The following is a 20,422-nucleotide window of genomic DNA, read 5'->3' as shown; positions in this document are numbered from 1 at the left end:
TCCAGTAATTCCGTCCTGAGTGCGGCAGGTGGAAGGATATGAACCTCCCACGCTGCTGCTCAGACGCTTGCCTGATTATTCTGTCTTGAGCCTGTCAAATTATCCAGTGGGTGTCTGACTCCAGAACCATTTTCCAATATGAATCCCACCTGCATGCCTGGGGGGACTGGAGGCGTGATCACACTGAGAACACAGCAGCTAAGTATGGCTGGTGCCATAGCAAAGATATGGTTACACAGGGCTTTCCGTCCCTTATAGACATAATTTAGTCTCTAACGGAGGAGCCATTGAGTTGAGTGTCGTGGTAGATTACAGGCTAGAATTGCCACTCCTGAGAGCATGACATTGAGCACCTCTTTGCTTAAATGAATGAACATGGATACTTCAGCATTAATTTTCCTTCTTCATTTTGTTATGCAAATAGTTTGAATTGGATTATGAGACAACGACTCTGGAATCAACTGGCACCTGATGAGATCTGATGAGTTTATTGTAATTGGATAAGGATGAAGGGAGTGGGGGGAAGATATGGGATGGATGAAAGATCTTCCCCAGAGCAGCTCTCACTAAGGGTGTGTTTACACTGCAACGTAAACCTGGCTCTGACTCAGGCTCAAGTCCTAATCTCGCTTCTGTCTACACACAAATATCTCGGACTTGGGCTCAGACTCAGAGTCCTATGACCCCCTCAAGGGTGGAAGCCCAGTGGGATCCAGGTTTCAACCCCTATTGTTTTGCTGTGTAGATACAGTGCCCCTTCCAGGCTCGGGTCCCTGGAGTCCACCAAAAGTATCCCACAATTCAGTGGGGCGACTTCCTTTGTCTTCTCTCTTTCACGAATTGCCAGTCAACTCCAGGGAAATGGAAGCACCCTAGCCTTGCTCTAGTACAGCAGCTCGGCATTTAACCCTTCCATGTTATTCTGACCTCTGAGCTGCAAACACACCCTAGGAGAACCTTCGGCATTTGCAATGGATCCCAACCAGAAATCCTTCACAAAGTGCACTGCCCCGTGGGCACAGGAACACCGCCAGATTTCGGTTAGTCTCTGGAGTGAGGCAGCCAAAACAACTGATTTTAGTCAAAGTACCAGGAATGACCATTCATACTGCCAAAGAGTGAAGAAGTTGGTGAGACTGGAAATTTACCGGACCGGTGACCAGTGCAGGGAATGGAGTAAGTGGCTCAAGACGAAGTACCTGAAAACCAGAGACCACAACTGCACCTCTGGCAGCTCGCTGACACTGTGCCCATTTTGTGATGAGTTTGATCAAGTGCTGGGGACTGCGTTGAGCACCAAAGACACTGGTGGGGCATGATCACCTGGTCAGGAAGGTGCCCTGCGAGCCCCAGAAGCCAGCACAGAAATTGATGGGAGCCTGCAGGAGGTGCCAAATGAGGCAAATGAAGTGACTCTGCTGATGAAATGGATCCCAGAGGAAGCTTTGCCACAGGAGCAGCTGCAGCACATCCTGGAGCTATCCTCAGTGGAGCTTTTTCATGCCCTCCCAGCGGAACAGCCCGCCACGGAACCAGCTGCACAAACGGGAGAGAGCGAGAAACTGCCCGTGAGCCTGGTAAGTTTCTGGCTCCATTTTTGTGTTTACTAATTTAGGAATGGGAGGGATTTTCCTTCTGTGAATGCAAAAGACAGTATACACCCCAGAGAGCAATGTGTATCCACTAATGGTGGATTGCATGCCAGTGCCATGGCATCCTTCCCCTCCTGCCCCCACCACTACGTGGAATTCAAACTGGAGACCGGGAAATGCAAACAGTAAAATAAGCACGTAGAAGTGACGTTTTCCTGGGAAGGCGCACATTTTTGCTAGTTCATTCTGGTTGTTAAAATAAGAGCCTTATATTACCTTCCCTGTATGTTCACCACTCTGCCCTAACCCATGAGGTGACGAGCCACCCGAAGAGACAGAACTGTACAGGTGGCGAGGGGGACAGGCAGAGGTTCCAATGTAGTCCAGTTCTGTAAAATGTAGTCCATGCAGGGTGACAAAACCGTTAGTCCCAAATCTGCCTTGGGGATGGAATTCAGCCAAGTGAAAGGGGGATGGCACAAGAGGTCTGTGTGTTTGCATGCAGGCCTAACAGGCTGCATTGGAAGTTGTAGGGAGGCACTAAGATATTCGGATACGAATGCAGCATCCTGTTGATTCCCTTGTCGTGAATTCTGATCCAGTCCTGGGTGCTGACAGCTGCAAACTTTTCCCAGAGCAGGAACTCCAGAGAAGCAGTCCCATTTCAGAGTCGTCTTGGTAGCTCACCAGCCCACTCCACTCGTAGCTGTGCAGTTCAGTCACCATACGTGGGAATAAGTCAGTGACATCCATGCTCAGTGTCCCACCAGCAGCTTCGACGAACACCTCGCTTTGCCAGTCGGGCACCACAAGGACTGGTCCGTCCTCCAAAATGTGCAATGTCTGAAATGATAGAGAAGCGCTGTCACCAACCTCCCCCTAAATTCCATTTTTTGTTTTAAATTGTGGTTTTGAATTTCCCATTCTCTCAGCACTGCTTTCACTGCAGTGAATCTGGCTGGGTGCCAGAAGCTTTCATGGTCTGAGCAGTTCTCTGCCAAGGTAATGACATTCAGTCTCAGAAAGTAACATTTTCTATTCTGGAAATTCCAAACTGATTTTTTTTTCTCGGCTCCTGCACTGGGCTATTCAGGACAATAGCGGTGTATGTCTTGTCCTATCCTAGGCCCCTCGACCTCGCCAGGTGGCAATATCTCCGCAGCTCGCCCACATGCAGAAGCCTGGCTCACTGGACCTTCACGACGTGTTCCAAGTGGAAGCTTTTCCGGGATTAATTTATGGTTGGAGTTCTGGACAGGGCCAACAAGCAGGTCGAGTACCAAAGGCAAAGGGACTTGGGCGAGAGGAAAAACATGCCAAGAGAGGCAAGCGGAAAGGCTTGGGCTGGCTTTGCAGCTTGAGGACAGGGGGATGACACAAGAGCAGGCACTTGCTTCGCAGTTCCTGGAACAGGAATGGCGGTTAAAGGAGGAAGAGAGAGGGCTACAGAGAGAATTCTTTGAGCAGCTGCTGTCTTTCATGGCTTCCAGATTGCCAGCTGCTGCTGCACCTGCCCCATGGGCTGCATCCCCTCCGTGGTACCCTGCCCTGCACTCCGGGAGCAGCTTGGACAACTCCATGGCTGGGTGGTCCATGCAGTAGGGCCCTATGGATGCTTTCACCCGCCCCTCCTCCTTGGCAAACAGGGAAAGGAGAACACGGGTCTCAGGGGAGATGCGGTAGCAGGTGGGGTTGTCTTGTACCTAGTTTCATTGTTTGCATGTGTTTATGCTCTTTATTCTTGGTAATTTTTAAAGTTTTGAGTGTTGCTAGTGTTTTGGGGTGTTAAGGGCAACTGTCCTGTCCTGCAACAGTTTCATATTGTACTTGTCCAATAAATGTGTCAAAATAAAAGTTTTGATTTCATAAAGAAATCTTATTGCCATCACTGCAACACAGCAGGTAATGTGTATTTCACATAATAAAGGCAAACGTGAAAAGGGACAACTGGAAAGTGGCATGCAAAACCCATGTCTCAATCCTTACATCGGTTATTTACATCAATCCAGACTGTCCCCCCATTCCCTTTCATAGTGGTCACCTCATTCACGAATATAATGCATGACAATCAACCTCCCTGTGACAGGCAACACTCACCTCCTGAGTGCCTCCTAGTGGCTGGGAGCAGTACTGCAATCCTTTCCCCCACTCTTGGCACCTCTTGTAGGTGGCTGAACTCTCTAGGCGGGTCTTCGGTGACTCAGTCCCTTTCCAGGGTATCAATGAGTCAACAAACTGCCTCCCCTCAGCAGGGTCTCCAGCCCCATCTCTGGGTCCTTTAAATCCAGCCCTTCATTCTGGCTTCCAAAGGCTTGTCCCACCCACTACTCCGGGTCCCAACCCTGGGACCCTATAAACAGCAGCCATGTATGGTTCCCTTCAGTTAGTTGCTGCTGCACTCCCTGGGTCTCTTCCCACCTGCTCCCTTGACCTCCACCTGCTACCTTCGGGTTAGAGTTCTTAGGCCTCTCTCTCCCAGGTCCGATAACAGCCAGTTCTGTGCCTGTGGCAGAGGGGAACCCCCTTCCTCCCTCTGGTCCCAGCCGAGAACTGACCCACAAAGGCCCTGCAGCTCCTTTTAGCTGAGCTGGCTGGGCTCTGATTGGCTGCTTCCATGCAGCCTTTCTAGGCAGACCTGGAGGGCCCACCTCCACTGCTCCTTCCTGGATGGAGTGTAGTAGGAGCATTGGGCCGCCAGCAGGGAGTCAGGAAGGCCTGGCACACTTTTTCTCACCCCCCAGCCTACACAAGCCATCAACACACCCCTACCCCCCGCCACAAGCACATTCAAACAGGTACTGGTCTCCCTCTTCCACTGGCCCATGCAAGTCCATAAGGTGGGAGCACAAAGCATCCCTGACTTCTGTTGCCCGGGTGCATCCACCTGCAGCTGTGGCAGGTGCACTTTCTGGCTGAGAGTAATGGGGCAGCAGCTCCTCACTGCCATAGCCCCATTCAGGGGGAAACGGCTCACCTCTGGCTTCACAAAGACTGCGACAAGCACAACAAGCCACAGGGAGGCGGACAGCACTGATGTCATTGGGATCCAAATGGTTCCGTAGACATCTCCAAGGGGATTTCAGCCTGTCAAACTCATTCAACCACCATTCTCCATCTGCTGAGAGTGGAATTAAACCTTCTTTTGCCAGGGCCTCCGAGATCAGGGGCTGGTTTCAAAAGCCAATGCAAAAGGCCAGAATAGCAGTGGGGACAGTGAGGCCATTTATGACAGTGTCACGCAGCGGGAATAATGGCTCAGTGTGTCCATGAATGTAGACTCCCAATTGGGAGAAAAAACCCCAAACCCCGGACATCATGAACTTTTCCAGTGCAGCCAACCTGTACGTTCATAAATCGCCCTTTGTCGTTCACGAGGGCCTGCACAACAGTGGAGTAGCACCCTTTGCAAGTTTTGGACTTATGCTCCTGGAGGAGGGCAAAGTATGGGCACACGGGTCCCATCAATGGCCCTGGCACAGTCTGGAAACAAGCCAGCAATTACTTCAGGCGTATCTTTTATGCCCACCATCTTGGGGTCAACCACACCCTTAACTTCCTCAGAAATCTCTGCCACCATTTTACGCACCGTTGACTTTTCAATCTCAAACTGGTTGGCAATGGACCTGTAGCAGTGTGGGATAGCCAATGTCCAGAAGGTGATAGCAACCCACTTCTGGACCGGCCAGGCTACCGTCATGTGAGTGTCGTTGAGCTGGAGGGTTGGATCTGTTCACAGAGCTGCAGAAATACAGCTTTCTTCATGCAACACCTCTGGACCCACGGCTGGTCATTGCAGGTCTGCTGGATGATGTGATCCCACCAGCTTGTGCTTATGGCCCTGCTCCAGAAGCGCCGGTCGACACAGGGGGCATGAACGGCTGTACCAAGTGAGCAGCATCAGCCAGTTCAAATCTGCCATGTCTGCATCCTCCCCCTCCTGCTCCATCATTAGATCTGTCCAGTGCCTTCCGTAGGTCAGAAAACGCTGCCGAAATGCCCACCAGCGTCTCATGGAAGCTCTGCCTACATCCTGAAGCAAGAGAAGTGCTTGAAATGGCACCTCCATAATGTTGCTGGCTCTGGCTGCTGGAAGGACGCAGACCAAAAGGCCGGCTCGGCAGGATGTGTTGGTGGGTTGCTCAAACTTCCTGTAACAGGCAGCAAGCTTTCCCACACTGCGCCGCCCTTGATAGGTGAGAGTGGCCACATTTCGGGAGGGTACTAGGAAGTCTGGGATACAATTGGTTGGACTCGGGTCTGCCTACTGCAGTGTAGACCCCCCGAGTTCGGGCCCAGGTTAAAATATTCTTTACCTAGGGTTGGCAATCAGTATAGATGCTCAAGCCCTGTCTCGAGTGCCATTAACCCTGGCCTTGCATTGTGGTGTAGATCTGCCCTCGGTGTCCTGTTTACCAAGGCTTCCCTTGCAAAACTCCCTCTGAAGTCATTGGGAGGCCCGTGCTTATAGGGCTGCCAGGATTGGGCCTTGCTCGGCTGAGGCTCCTTTAACCTTGTGAGGTTCTGAGTGCTTCCTAGCATCCTCACCTGCAGAACAGCCTAGTGCAGCAGGCACTGGCTTTAGACTCAGGGGACCCTGGTTCAGTCTCCAGCTAAACCCTGAGCTTTGATGTGACCATGGGCAAGTCACTTACCATGCATGATTTCCCCATACGCAGAATCGGAGTGATGCTTGCCTGTGGCACAGGGGTGCTGTGAAGAAAAGTGTGACAGGGTCTGCTTTTGCAGTGGCCCAGCAGGGCACTACTCACCCTGTCCTGGAGTCTGGGATGGTTGGTTGTGGGTACAGTGCAGTGGTGCTTTAGCTCTCTGGGTATTATCTTTCAGGGTATTAAAGTCCAAAGACAAAGGAATTTGTCATGGATGGCACAGACACAACAAATGCTGCATCTAGATGACCCTTACGGCCCTGTTTAAGCCGATGCTTCTATGCACACGATGAACTCAAAAACATCTTCAGCAGGACCCACCCTTCTGCTCAGGGCTTGTCTTCATGCAGCCTGTCCTTCTGTTCAATTTTCCTAGGACGGGTCATCCCATGCACAGGGGACTCATCCAGGGCAGCAAGCTGTCTCCATCTCTCGGCTGACGCCAGGCGTCCCTTGTGAGGTGCTCAAATCCAAAGGTGTTACTCCAGTCTGTATATGGCTGAATAGCAATTACTATGCTGGAAGACACCAATGGCCCCTTTAATCTGCTTTCTGACAGAAGCCAAAGCTGCATGCTTCTGAGGAAGGTGTGAAACAATGTGACATTAGAATGGGGGCTGAGAGTGAAATGACTTCCCAAGCCCTGCCAGAGCAATTTAGATGCTGAAGCATGAGAGTCGCTAGCCCTTGTCATTTATAGCCAGGCTAATGTAACTACAGGGTTCTGTACCTTTTCCTGTAAATGTGATATGCATTTCCACAGGCGGCAGGGGGAGAGAAAGTCTGCCTGTGTCACTGACAAATGAAGCCTCTGTGTGCAAATCAACCCAAAGTGGGGCTGAGCTGGGGAGAGATCAGCGGTCTGTGCAGACCAGTACAGAAAAAGAAGGGTTAGTAATGACGTTATAGAGGGCTCTGGGGCTGTATAAAATAAGACCAATCATTCAGGCAGAAGGTTTATGAACTTCCCATGAAATTATAGAGAATCGGCAGCCTTGGTTTTTTCTTTCTTTCTTTCTTCCTTTCTTTTTTTTTTTTTTTTCAGAAAAACTGTTTACTTAAGAGTGTGTTTCAATACCGCAGAGCTGGGACAAGGGGCCAGACTCACAGCTGGTATAAACCAGCATCGCTCCATAAGTCAGTGGAGCTCCACTGATTCACATCAGCTGAGGCGCTGTCGGCTTTTTGTTCTGTTGTTGTACAGCACCTCACACAGTGGGGTACAAGTCCATGACTGGGGTTCCTGGGCATTATGATAATATAAAGAAATAATCATAATACACAGAACAAAGAGGAGTCTAAAAGCATCATGGGGCCTCTCTTTTTAAAAAAAAGTTCAATGTTATTGATTTTTTAAAATGAAGATTGATGCATATAGTAAAATGAAAAAAAAGCAAAAAGCCAATAGGTCTGAGGTATGATGTGTAGTAAAGAAACTAGGTAGCATGCAGTTCTCTATTGCAATTATACCTGGAGTGGTAGGCCAGGTAGTTTAATGTATGTGATAAAATATGATAAAAAAAAAAAACAGGTAGAAAAAAACAGAATCAGCAGAAAATAACAGAGCCAGCCATTGTGCCCCATTTGAATGATGCTTGAGGTTGCTGTGTGTTCTGTTCCTAGCTCTGCCATTTAATTACTGTGTGACCTTGAGCAAATCCCTTAAGGGCGCTGTGCCTCAGTTTCCCCATATGTAAAATGCACATGCTAATAATACTTACTGACTTCATCCAGAGAGGCTTACTGAATAAAGTGTTCAGAGCTCCTCTGCCATAAGTGCTTATCCCAAGATGTAGATTGGTTGTGTTCCCAGTGTGCATTCATGCAGGCAGTCAATACATAGGTAGTCTCTGATTGGGGGTCTCATGCAGCATTTGCCCTCCCGGGTGCATCTTCCCTGATAGAAATCAGACATGTCATTGAGCACTGGAGCTGCTCCATGGGGGGCAGGAATGGGGGAAGCTGTAGCAGAGACAGAGCTCAGGTACTTTTAACACTGTGCCATCTAATGTGGCTTTGATTCATGCCTAGAATTGGGAGGAAGGAAGAATACATGGAGGGGTTTTACAGATAAACAGCAACACTGGTGCCCTTCCTCTCGAATTCATTTCTTGCTTGTTGCAGACGGAAATCATCAGGAAACGTCTCAACAAGGACATTCCTCACCACCCCGTGATCATGCTGAACTTCTGCCCTGACCTGAGAAGCAGCCAGCCAGACCTCAGGAAAACCCAGGGAGAGTTTATATTTCTGATCGACCGCAGTGGGAGCATGAGCGGCACAAACATCAGCCGCGTCAAGGTACCACAGGGGGTAAAATGCGACTCCTAAGGGTCTGCAGTTGAGGGGAATTGGCTGAGCATTAAACTCTGGTTAAATATTAGCTAGCAAAAGGGTTTCTTTAAGTGCTGATGAATCATCTCTGCCCATCTCTTTTGGCTCTCTGGGTGTCCTTTCTGTGGCTGGAACAAATCCAAAGCAGTTTTGTTTTCAGCACCTCACTGGTTTGCATATAATGTGTTCTTCAGCCATTCAATCTCTGTCTGGTCAAACTTCACAGAGGGTTGGGACAGGTCAGTACTTCGATGGAAGACCCCCAAAGAAACTCAAAACACTGCAGGAAGTGGTTGGTGCTAGTTACTCTGTAAGTGGCATTCTGCCACTGACCTGCTCTGTGACCCTGGGCAAGTCATTTCACCAGTCAGTGCCTCTGTTTTCCTACCTGTAAAAGCAAAATAATATGTACCTACCTCTGTGGAATGTGTGAAGGACTTTGAGCTCTTTGCCTAGAAGGTGCCATTATAAATAATAATCAATAATGTACCTGTTTAAATTCCCTTTGCAGCTGTAACTGGTAAATGAGTTATTTGTGGCCTGTGCTAAACTGTCTTGTAGTTTTGCCATGCAGTGTTAAAGAGCTGCTGCATTGCACCATGACTATATCAGCGGAGGGTGACATTGAGCTGTCGAGGTAGCTAGGTACAAGTGCATATGCCAGAGGATGTGCCGCATGCGCTGTAATCCAGAGGTACATATGAATAGGGCCCTACCAAATTCATGGTCCATTTTGGTCCATTTCACAGTCATAGGATTTTAAAAATCATAAATTTCATGATTTCAGCTATTTAAATCTGAAATGTCACAGTGTTGTAATTGTAGGAATCTTGACCCAAAAAGGAGTTGGGGGGGTGGGGTTGCAGGGTTATTGTAGGGGGGTTTGCGATACTGCTACCTGTACTTCTGCGCCACTGTTGGCAGCGGTGGCGCTGCCTTCAGAGCTGGGCAGCTGGAGAGCGGTGGCTGCTGGCTGGGAGCCCAGATCTGAAGGCAGCACCGCTGCAGCAGCAGCACAGAAGTAAGGATGGCATGGTATGATATTGCCACCCTTACTTCTGCACTGCTGCTGGCAGAACACTGCCTTTCAGAGTTGGGGGTCCAGCCAACAGCTGCTGCTCTCCAGCCGCCCAGCTTTGAAGGCAGTGGGCAAGTAAGGATGGCAATACTGCAACCCCCCCTAAAATAACCTTGTGACTCCCTTTTGGGTCAGGACCCTCAGGTTGTGAAACACTGGTCTCCCCCATGAAATCTGTATAGTATAGGGTAAAAAGCACACAAAAGACCAGATTTCACGGTCCGTGACGTGTTTTTCATGGCCGGGAATTTGGCAGGGCCCTACCTATGAGCTATAACACTATATAACCACGTCGTATTATTTTGAGGACATTATGGTAACTGGCTTTGGCCAAGGCCCATAGAAGTCAGTGGGAGCCTTTCCATTCTTTTCAGTGCATTTTGGATCAGTCCTGCAAACTTTACTCATATGAGGAGACTCCGTGAGTTCAGTGGGGCTATTTATATGAATACAGCTCACAGGATTGGGCCCTATGTGAACCAAGATGACTATTTAGTTCTTGGAGGTCCCATTAAGTGCTTTGAGGAATGGGGGGGTTTGGAGATGACCCCCTCAGGAGTGAAATAATAGAATATGGGCAGTAAGACAGGGGGCTTGGGTATGGCTGGCAAATATTCTTCCTTTGGGATGGATTCAATGCCAGCTTCCCCCAGCGACTTCAGGGACGTCTACTCTGTGGGAATGACAGTTTGGGTAGACAAACGCGTGCTAGATGTACTCTAGTCAGCTGCTAACAACAGAACTGAGGATCCCACACTGCAGGCTTCAGCACCAGCTGTACAAGCAAGTACAGACCTGCCATTCACCCACCCTGGCTGCAATGCAGACATCCCCTGAAAAGGATGTAGATCAGGATGGAGCCTGGCTGTGCACCACTGTCTGGTATAACTGTACAGGCCAGAACTGAGCCAGACTTCCCTCCTAGAAATTCCTACAGCCATCGACGGGGAAATCACTCTGGTCACGATTTAATTATTCTTGTCTATGCCTATTGCAATCAGAGGCCAGGTCTGTGTTTGCCAGCTGGCCCTGGTAGGTCTCAGTGAGCAGCTGCAGTTTTGGGAGGGGCAGCCCTGGAAAGATTTCTTTCTGGACTCTCTGGGATCAGTTCACCCCTGCATGTTACATTTTCCTGAGTCAGCAGGGGCTGCTACATCCCCTAGCCCTGTGGAGGGTAGGTGGGGTTTGCAAAGCCACCCTTCCCCTGGAATTTCTGCCAGGAAACGACAGCTCCAAGTTGCAGGTGGATGCCCTGCTGGCAGAGAATACCTGGGAGAGTCACTGAATTAGCTCAGTGCCAGGTGTGCTGCTACACCCTCTCTTCCCACCGTGCCACCCGTGTCTGGGGTGAGCTAGGTGGATGGAGAACCCCCTACCGCTGCAGGAGCTCGGTCCTGGGCCCTGGTGCATCCTCTTTCCAGGCATAATCACCTGAGGCCCGCCAGCAGGAGCCCTGTTCAAAGTCTTACCATTGCCAGGCTGGCCCTTGTTTCCATGGGAACAGGATTAGGAAGGCCCCCACCCGCAGAGAACAAGAGCTCTGCCTGCTGTACGCTGGCTGTTGGCAGAGTTCTGGAAGGGTTCGTTTGTACAGGCCGCCTGCAGAGAACCGGAGCCTGCCTGGGGGCCGCGAAAGCCTCGTACCCTCAATCTTATGTACGCACATGTGTGTTTGTGTGCGTGTGTGGGTGCATATGTGCGTGTTTGTGGTGCACACGTGAATTTAAAAGAAATAGATTTAAGAATCACTCCATTCAAAATTGCCTTTGTCATTCTTTGAAAAGCAAGCAGTCCCGTTCTGCCAGGCCCTAGCACTTCTCTCACCCAGGGCTGGCTTCAGGCATCAGCTCAGCAAGCAGGTGCTTGGGGCGGCCAAGGGGAAGGGGCAGCACATCGGGCTCTTTGGCGGCGGGCCCCTTAGTCCCTCTCGGAGAGAAGGACCTGCCGCCAAATTGCCGCTGAAGAAGGAAGCGGCACAGTGGAGCTGCCGCCGATCGTGATAGTGGCTTTTTTTTTGTTTTCGTCACTTGGGGTGGCAAAAACCCTGGAGCCGGCCCTGCTCTCATCTTTGCAAGTGTGAGACCCACGGGCCACCTAGGAAACAGAGCTGACTGCAGAACTGACTGTTCCCTGCCATGGTATCGCCAAAGGGCTACACTGAGACATCAGAGCAGCTGGAGATGAAAGATTACTTCACTGATGTGCAAGGAAACACTGCTCCTCCCCACCCCCACATTTTACAACCTGATAGTCATTAGGAGCTTCTGTTCTACTCTGTGTGCATTCGTTCCCACTCAGAGGAGCGGTATCTAGTGGTCAGAAAATCTAGATTCTAGTCCCAGCTCAGCTACTGATTCACTATGTGGACTTGGGCAAGTCACTTATCTCCCAGGCCTCAGTTTATCCACCTGCCAAGGGGGATAATATCTTCTTCCCAGGGGTGTTTTAGGCAAGGTTAGTTGTTATAATTTACTTTATATTTTTGAGAGCAGCACCTAGAATCTTCAACTGAATTCAGGGCCCCATTGTGCCAGGTGCTGTACATACACAACTTGCTTACAATCCAAATAGACAGAACAGACAATGGATGCGAGAAAGGAAGGGCTATCACTCCCATTTTGCAGTTGGAGAACTGAAACACAGAGAGATTCAGGGACTCACCTAAGGACACACCCATATCTCCTGAGGCCTAGTCCTGGTCCTTAGCCATGAGAACCACTGCCCTATATAACTGTGAAAGATTATTGTTATTTAGTAACTAAACTCATCTGTGCCCATCTTTGTGTAGCAGGGTGCAATCTAGGGAGGAGACATACAATATCAGGGATTGGTGTTGTGTACTGTTATTTAACGTATCACCTTGAACTATGGGTTCATTAATTCTTACAAGCTAAGCAGGTCAAGCCTGGTCATTATTTGCATGGGAGACCTCAAAAATAATTTCAGGCTGATGCAGGAAGCTGTGTAAATTACACTCCTGTACAAACCCAGTGACTGTCACTTTCCACTTATTTTCTGACATACAGTCCACCCTGTGTAACCCTACCCTAGCAGTTACATCAGTGCTGAATGTAACCCATTATTCTTGATGGCTGGGATTTTTAAAGGAACCCAAGGGAATTAGGCACCCTGGATTTATGTACCTAATTCCCTTAAACTCCTTTGAAAATCCTTGCCTAAAATAGCTGCTTTCTAGGGGTGAAATTCACCCTGGTAGCACAGTGGGAACTGTCTCTGGTACTGAAATGGAACTGCTCAGGAAGGCTTTGGGTTCTGCCTGGCAGTTTAATTAGCATGGTATGAAATGCCCTTGAAGATTTCCAGTCATGTGGCCATCTTGAATGGAGGAAGGATGCTTGCCAGCCTACCCTTTCCCTTCCACTTCTAAAGAAAAGGAGAATCCACCTTTCAAGGCAACATATCTTGAGGGGAAAAAAAAACAACAAAAACCCCCCCACTGTCCTGTTTTCTCCTGGCTTCTGTCATTTGTAAATGAATGCAGTTGCTGCTTTTAATGTATTTTGGATGGATTGAACTTGATTGAATAACATTTGCATAGTCATCAGCTTGGACTATAAATTGCATGGGATGAACTTGGATGTGTTAGAAGGAGGAAATGGAGCTGCACGGTATGAAAACAGTACCATGTGACAACAGAGCTATCCGTAGATTAAAATGAATCTAAAATGAATAGATAGGGAGTAATTTGGTGCTTGTGCTGTGTGTGTGTGTGTAATTGGGGGTGGAGGGGGAGAGAATTCAGACTGGGAAAGAAGGGAAGCCCAGTCTAAACTGTTAAGGGGGAAAGCTCAGTGCTTTTAATTTCCTTCCGCTGATTTCGTTCTGGTGATTCTGCTCTAATGCCGCTCACCATTTCAAAAACACTATATACAGGGTGGTAAGTGTGACTGTGTCAAGCATATATATTGGTAAACATGGAATAAGAAACAGATATTGACTTCTCTTTAGGTGAACATCTAGGTTTATGGATCTGTGATCAATAGTTACGTCAAGGAGCGATACATCGCTGAAAGGTGAAGTCTGTATTTGTAACATACACTTGAATTGCTTCATTAGAAATATCTGGAAATCTGTTTTTGAAAACTACTTCTAAAAATATCAACTTCAAGATCCTGAGGGAAAAAAATCACCTCTGCTGAACCTTTCATGAAGCAGAAATTTGAATATGTTCTCTCACTAACTCAGAGGTGAATAACAGTTTTCCCTAACTTATCTACAGCCAGTCAAAATGCATCCATGTTCATAGATTAACATTGCTCTATACCTCTGTATTGTTTACCTCTCAGAGAGTCTCCAGTCATGAGCCAGTGTGTGTGTGTGTGTGTGCGCGTGTATGTGTGTGTGTGTGTGTGTGTAACAGTACAAGGCTCAGGCATAACCCCCACACTGAAGTCACTGGGAGTTCCAGACCTGGATGCCTTGTAGATGTGATGCACTGTTTGTAGGAATGAATTTGGGGTGGCCATGAAGCTAAACAGGTGCTATCAACTTGTGATCAATAAAGTTCCCATGAGACTTTAAGGATCTGATCCAAAGCTCCATGGCATTTTTCCATGAACTTTACTAGGCTTTGAAACAAGCCCTAAGATCTGAAGTGTTTAACTTTGGTGCCGTGGCCAACTTACAAATGGGCAGTTACCATCTGATAATCTAAAATTCCCCTTCAGTTGGAAGTGGTATATTTTTAACTTGCTGGCCTTTTGGGTCATCTAATCTATGCCTCCGTCAACGAAAAGTGAGGAGGCTCTCCCACTTCCGTTGACCTTAGGAGCTATTCTCTCAGGACCTGGCTCTTGGGTTTCTGCTGCCCATAGCAAACTGACAACTGTATGATCTCATCCTCATGTAAACACACTACCCTAAACCACTCTGGAACACCACAAATCACTGACCTGAACTTGGCCTTTAACCGTCCTCTTCTTCACAAGCAAACTCCATATCCACTGTCTCCTGTTTCTTGTCAAAACGAGCAGCACCCTTTATCCTGGAGCATTCCATTCCCACCATTCACGATATGAGATCGATTACATTTCTTTTCTCTAATAAAAAGAACCAGTTCAGAAGGGAAAGTTAAAGAGAATTTTTCAGGTGAAAAATCATTCATTGGAAAATGAAGCATCCTTACCTGTGTTGATATTCACACCTTGCATCATTCGCACTGAGAGAAAACAGTTTTTAAAAAATTTTTAAAAAATTGCCTTTTTCAGTATTTATGCCGTTTTGTGTATTTTGTGCACGTTGCACAAGAAAAAAAACCACACCGGATAGTTTCTCACACAATATACACGGCTGCATTCACAAGGAAGATTTCTATCCAAAAATGATTTACATTGATTTTTTTTAAGTTCATGAAAACAATTCTATTAAAGTTCTGTAAAGCCTCTTATTAAAACCCACCCCAAAATCTTACATTTTTGGGTGCATACTACCCACTTCTGTCTCGAGGAGCTTTTTTGGGGGAGAATAGCAATCAGATGCATGCAGTGTTTTCTTAATGTGTGAATCATGTAAAAGCAAACTAGGCAATTGTGGTCTAGATGAAATTACTATAAAGTGGGTGTGCATCTGGGTGAAAGACCTACTCAAAGAGTAATTATCAATGGTTCGCTGTCCAGCTGGGAGGGCGTATCTAGTGAGGTCCCGCAGGGGTCAGTCCTGGGTCTGGTACTATTCAATATTTTCCTTAAGACTTGGATAATGGAATGGAGGGTATGCACATAAAAGTTAAGAATGACATCAATTAGGGAGGGGAGGCTAGCACTTTGAAGAATAGGATTAGATTAGAATTTAAAATAACCTTGACCGATTAGAGAAATGAGCTGAAAGCAATACAATGAAATTTAAAAAAGGAAAGTGCAAAGTACTTCACTTGGGAAGGAAAACTCAAAGACATGACTACAGAATGGGGAATAACTTGCGAGGTGTCGTACTGCTGAAAAGGATCTGGGGGTGAGAGTGGATCACAAATCAGTGTGATGCAGTTGTGAACAAGGCTGATATCATTCTGGGGTGTATTAACAGGAATGTTGTATATAAGACACATGAACTCATTGTCCCACTCTACTCATCACTAGTGAGGCCTCAGCTGGAGTTGTGTGTCCAGTTCTGGGTGCCACGCTCTAGGAAAGATATCGACAAATTAGAAGAATCCAGAGGAGAACCACAAAAATGATAAGCAGGTTAAAGAACCTGACCGGTGAGGAAAGGTTAAAAAAATCCAAGCTTGAGAAAAGAAGACGGAGGTGGGACCTGTTAACACTCTTCAGATATGTTAAGGGCTGTTACAAAGAGGACGATGATGAATTGTTCCCCATGTCCACTGAAGATAGGACAAGAAGTTATGCACTTAATATGCAGCAAGGGAGATTTAGGTTAGTGATTAGGAAAAACTTGCTAACTCTAAGGGTAGTTAAGCTCTGGAACAGGCTTCCAAGGGAGGGTGTGGAATCCCTATCACTGGAGGTTTTTAAGAACAAGCTAGACAAACAGCTGTCAGGAAGGGTCTAGATTTACTTGGCCCTGCCTCAGTGCCGGGGGCTGGACTTGGTGACCTTTTGAGGTCCCTTCCAGCCCTGCATTTCCATGATTCTGTGAAACAAGCAGTGTTATTCTCTTGTGTTATTGAACTGTGTGCAGCCAAATGCAGGGTAGTGGTGAAGTTAACGTGGAGAAGGAAAGCAAGGAGGATAGTGCTGCTGGTAAAGCTCAGGCTGCCAATCAGATATCAGGCTTCCTGACATGTGTTCACTTTTATTTCCTTCACCCTCACAGGAGGCCCTGCTGGTCATACTCAAGAGCCTGGCACCGGCCTGCCTCTTCAACGTCATTGGATTTGGGTCGACCTTTAAGACCCTCTTTCCTTCCAGTCAAACTTACTGTGAGGTGGGTGAAGACATTTCCGAACTCGTTGGCACTCACAGAAGAGGGCAGGGGCCTTGCAGCTCAGATGCTGCCTTTTCAGGATGGTATCAAGGAACGTGCTGCAGCTGATGCCGACCGTGCCCTGTCCTGGGATCGTCTGTTCCAGGGAGCTGGTTGTGTAGCTCAGTCACTGCCCTGCCCCTTTGTGGGAAGCAGCTACACACACCACTAGCCACAATCCTCTGGGCTTGGTCTGGAGTCCAAGTTCCTTCACTTGGGCTGCCATGCTCACCTTGACAGGTATTAACAGGGGGGTGCTAATATCCCAGATCCTTCCACACTGGGCATATGAATCCCAGCAACTTATTCTGAGAGGACAGAGACACCAGAACCTCTCTTTTTGTGGCCAAGGTAGTGACATAGGTTTGGAGGTTCTGACTTTCCATCACATGGCTTTTAGGAACTCACCTTTCCTGGACTGTCTTTGCACTGGCCATGCTGGGCTGTTCCTGAATGAGCAATAGCATGTGGGAGGGCCAGAATGATCAGAAACCTCCTGAAACAGAAAAGAGCTGATCCTGCAGACTTCATCAACCCAGCCCCCTTTTCCAGCAGGTGCCAGGCCTTTATGCCTCTGAGCCGTTGCCATGCTCACTAGAACAGAACCACATGTCCTCTTGCAGCCCAGTATACTGCAGGGTGGGGGTTTGCACACCATATAGCATCAGACATTGACAAATGGGATCTAGCCTTTCCATAAAAAGGCTACGGTATGTGCCAGTCATTCATGCCTATAATGTTACAGCTATTATCTCCTGATGTCTGGGTCGATGGCACAGATCACCCTCAGCTAAGACAAATCCCGAGCTTTGGGCTGAATGGTACTAAGACTTCCTTGGGGTGTGGATTAACAGGCACTGGATAGCCAACCACAGAAAAATGCACACAAAGTTCTGTGTATACCTTGTACAGCCCTAGATATCCATGCTGCTATCACAAAAGATCCTGTGTGGTGACTTCCACTTTTTCTCATTCATACTTACAGTGCAGGACCTTCACTGCGGGGCCCATGCACACACATGTTCCGCTGTCACATATGCTCCCTGCAATGATCTTGATTGCTATTATTGTTTATTTACAGAAGCACCTGCTATGTGCGAGGTTCTTTCCTAGCACTGAAAAAGCAGAGACCCTGCTCTAGGAAGCTCACTGTCTAAGGACAAACACACAGGTCTACACAATCGCAGATGCCCTTGCACACAGAGTGAAACTACTCCCTTGCAGAGGGACGCAGTGGCACCAGGCCCAGGCACCAGCCCTCTTTAAGTCCTAAAAATCAAGCTTAGCTGGGATTTCTGTGTTGCACATGCCTTGTGCTGCCCTCTGCTTGGGGTGAATTTCACCTACAGAAAATGGCTGCAGATGCATTGGGTGCATGCCTTTTACAGAGGCAGCGTGGCTTGGTGGTTAGAGCAGGTGACCCAACGTTGAGATGTGAGTTGTATTCCCAGCTCTCCCACTGACTTGTTGTCTGACCCGCAGCAAGTCACTTCTCCTCACCAGGCCCCCATTTCCCCCATCCACGAAAATGGGGATGTCGTCATCTCGTACCGTGCTTCGGGATCCCCAGACGAAATGTGTTATATTAGTGCTCAGTATCAATCAGTATTTACCACGATGACTCTAGCTAGTGGGCGCTTCTGCTCCCTTTGCAGGAGAGTCTGGCTATTGCATGTGAGAGCATCAAGAAGATCCGGGCGGATATGGGTGGCACCAACATCTTATCCCCTTTGAAGTGGATCATCCGGCAGCCCATCCACAGGGGCCACCCGCGCCTGCTCTTCCTGCTGACCGATGGAGCAGTTAGCAACACCGGGAAGGTCATTGAGCTGCTGCGGAACCACTCTTTCTCCACCAGGTATGGATAATTCTGGGATCCTCTGGCATATGGGACAAAAAACAGCACATAAGGGACTTGGAGTGCAATGCGAGCAGCAGGCCTCCACCTTATATTTCACAGTCATCCCACACTCAGAATGAAAGGCAGGATGGTAGCTTATAGTAGCAGGGTTTGGAATGGATCCCAGAAGTTCAGGTGCTTTTCTGGAAGGTCATCCAGACAATCTGAGCCAGAGAAACTGGGCTGGCAGTTTCACTAGAGCAGCCTCTTCGCTGATGTCTTCTGCTTGCAGGATTGACCTGAGAACAATCTTCCTTGCAGTCTTTTAATACATCTGGTTCTGAGTCCCAGCTGGATCTAGTGTGGGGCAGCATAAAAAAATCCAAATATTCTGAAAAGCAAACGTGAAAAGCAGCTTAAAGGAAATGCATGGTATTTATGTGACATAAAGAGAACTTGTGGAGCTCATTGCCACAATATATCACTGAGTCACATGTCCTGGGATGGTTTTAAAAAAAGGATCCGACATTTATTAAGGGGGGGGCTGTGCTGAGATTTGCAGCTGTGGTGGGGATTGAGGCCCTCTGGTATGCATGAAAAAGCGTAAGTATCAGTACCCAACTTCCCACACTTACTCCTGGGCCAGCGAGTGTTTGAGGGGTGTGGTGTGTGGGGGTAAGATATGAACTGAGTGTGGACTGAATGGTAATGTTGCCTTTCCTGGTGATTTCCTTGCACTGATAGGAAATGCAATCAAGCAACTTTCCCTGTACGTTTACTAAGGTCTTGATCACATGTAGTTATCAGGGGAATAGCAACTGCATTCTAAATTCACCCTCTACCTTAATCTCAATTAACTTCCAAGTGTAGATGAGCCCTAAATCCATTCAGAAGGGGCACGAATAACAAGATCTGCTGTTCTGTCCACACAATGAAACCTCCAGGCCTTTCCATGAGATGAGGGGCATCAGCGGGGAGTGAGGAAGGAATTCCCCGCCCTGCAGGGCACTGTATTGCAAAGTCAGGTGGGTTCTGGAGAGGTTTGTGCTTTCCCCTGAAACAGCTGGTGCTGGTCACCATCAGAGACAGGATCCCGGATTAGCTGGAGCACCAGGCTGCACACCTTTCCCACCGGACAGGCTGCTGCGCAGTTTCAGAAACCAGAGAAACAGAACAGAAAAAACAAATGATCAGTTTCCCTCTCATCCTCAAAGATTCTCCTTCCCTTCTTGTGTCCATCCCCCCTACCCTTCCCTCCTCTTCTGTGGGGCCAGTGGGACCTCCAGACCCCTCAATCCGAGGGAGGAAGGTTCTGCTCAGACTAGCAGCAGCCCTGAGAGGTAATTGCTCAGGGTGTTCCAGACGGGCTGGGCTGGAGAAGAGCAGAGAGGAACAAGGTGCTGGGGGGCTTTTTGTGTCTCCTCTTCACCAGTCCTTAGACAGTCCTTTCCTAGGGGCAGTGGAAACCCCTGCTCCAAGGTAAGAGTGTGTCTTAAACAGATGGGGACGAATCCTGAAAGGTGCTGAGCACCTGCAACTTCCATTGACTTCTGTCCATCCCTCCCGGCCTCTCTTAGAACAGCTGGCCATTTCCCTGTGCTCAGTTCCCATGGTCATCAGTGGGAACAGAGCTGAGCCCTTAGCCGATGAAGTGAGACCAGTGCTTCCCTGCCTGTCACTAGCCAGCCAGGCCCCAACCCCTGGCTGCAGAGGGGCTTGCTCACACCCAGGGTTTTTCCTGCCTGATGCCAACTCTTGATCACAGGCTTCAGCCAGGAGCAACAACAACAACAACAAGAAAAAGGTCACTTTAGCAGGGCCGGGAAGGCCGGGAAAGCACTTGGCTGCTGTCATAAGCATAAATCCCAATTCTGAACCTTAGTATCCAAAATGTGGGTGCCTAGCATAAATCCTCTAAGCTTAATTACCAGCTTAGATCTGATAGCGCTGCCACCAGCCAGATTTCCAG

The 20,422-nt window shown here is 48.3% G+C and overlaps 1 protein-coding gene across 2 annotated transcripts in view; it reads left to right on the top strand.

Moving 5' to 3' along the window:
* VWA5B1 (von Willebrand factor A domain containing 5B1) overlaps positions 1–20,422 on the top strand; it is a 72,407-nt gene that overhangs the window by 20,144 nt on the left and 31,841 nt on the right. For both annotated transcript variants that reach the window (XM_075060242.1, XM_075060243.1), the window contains exons 8-10: positions 8,384–8,560; positions 16,464–16,574; positions 18,269–18,471. In XM_075060242.1, the coding sequence (XP_074916343.1) occupies positions 8,384–8,560; positions 16,464–16,574; positions 18,269–18,471 (491 nt within the window). The remainder of the gene's footprint in view (positions 1–8,383; positions 8,561–16,463; positions 16,575–18,268; positions 18,472–20,422) is intronic.

This window comes from Chelonoidis abingdonii, chromosome 23, assembly GCF_003597395.2.
Source record: "Chelonoidis abingdonii isolate Lonesome George chromosome 23, CheloAbing_2.0, whole genome shotgun sequence".
In the NCBI taxonomy this organism is placed as follows: Eukaryota; Metazoa; Chordata; order Testudines; family Testudinidae; genus Chelonoidis; species Chelonoidis abingdonii.
This window is presented reverse-complemented; position numbering and strand designations above follow the sequence as displayed.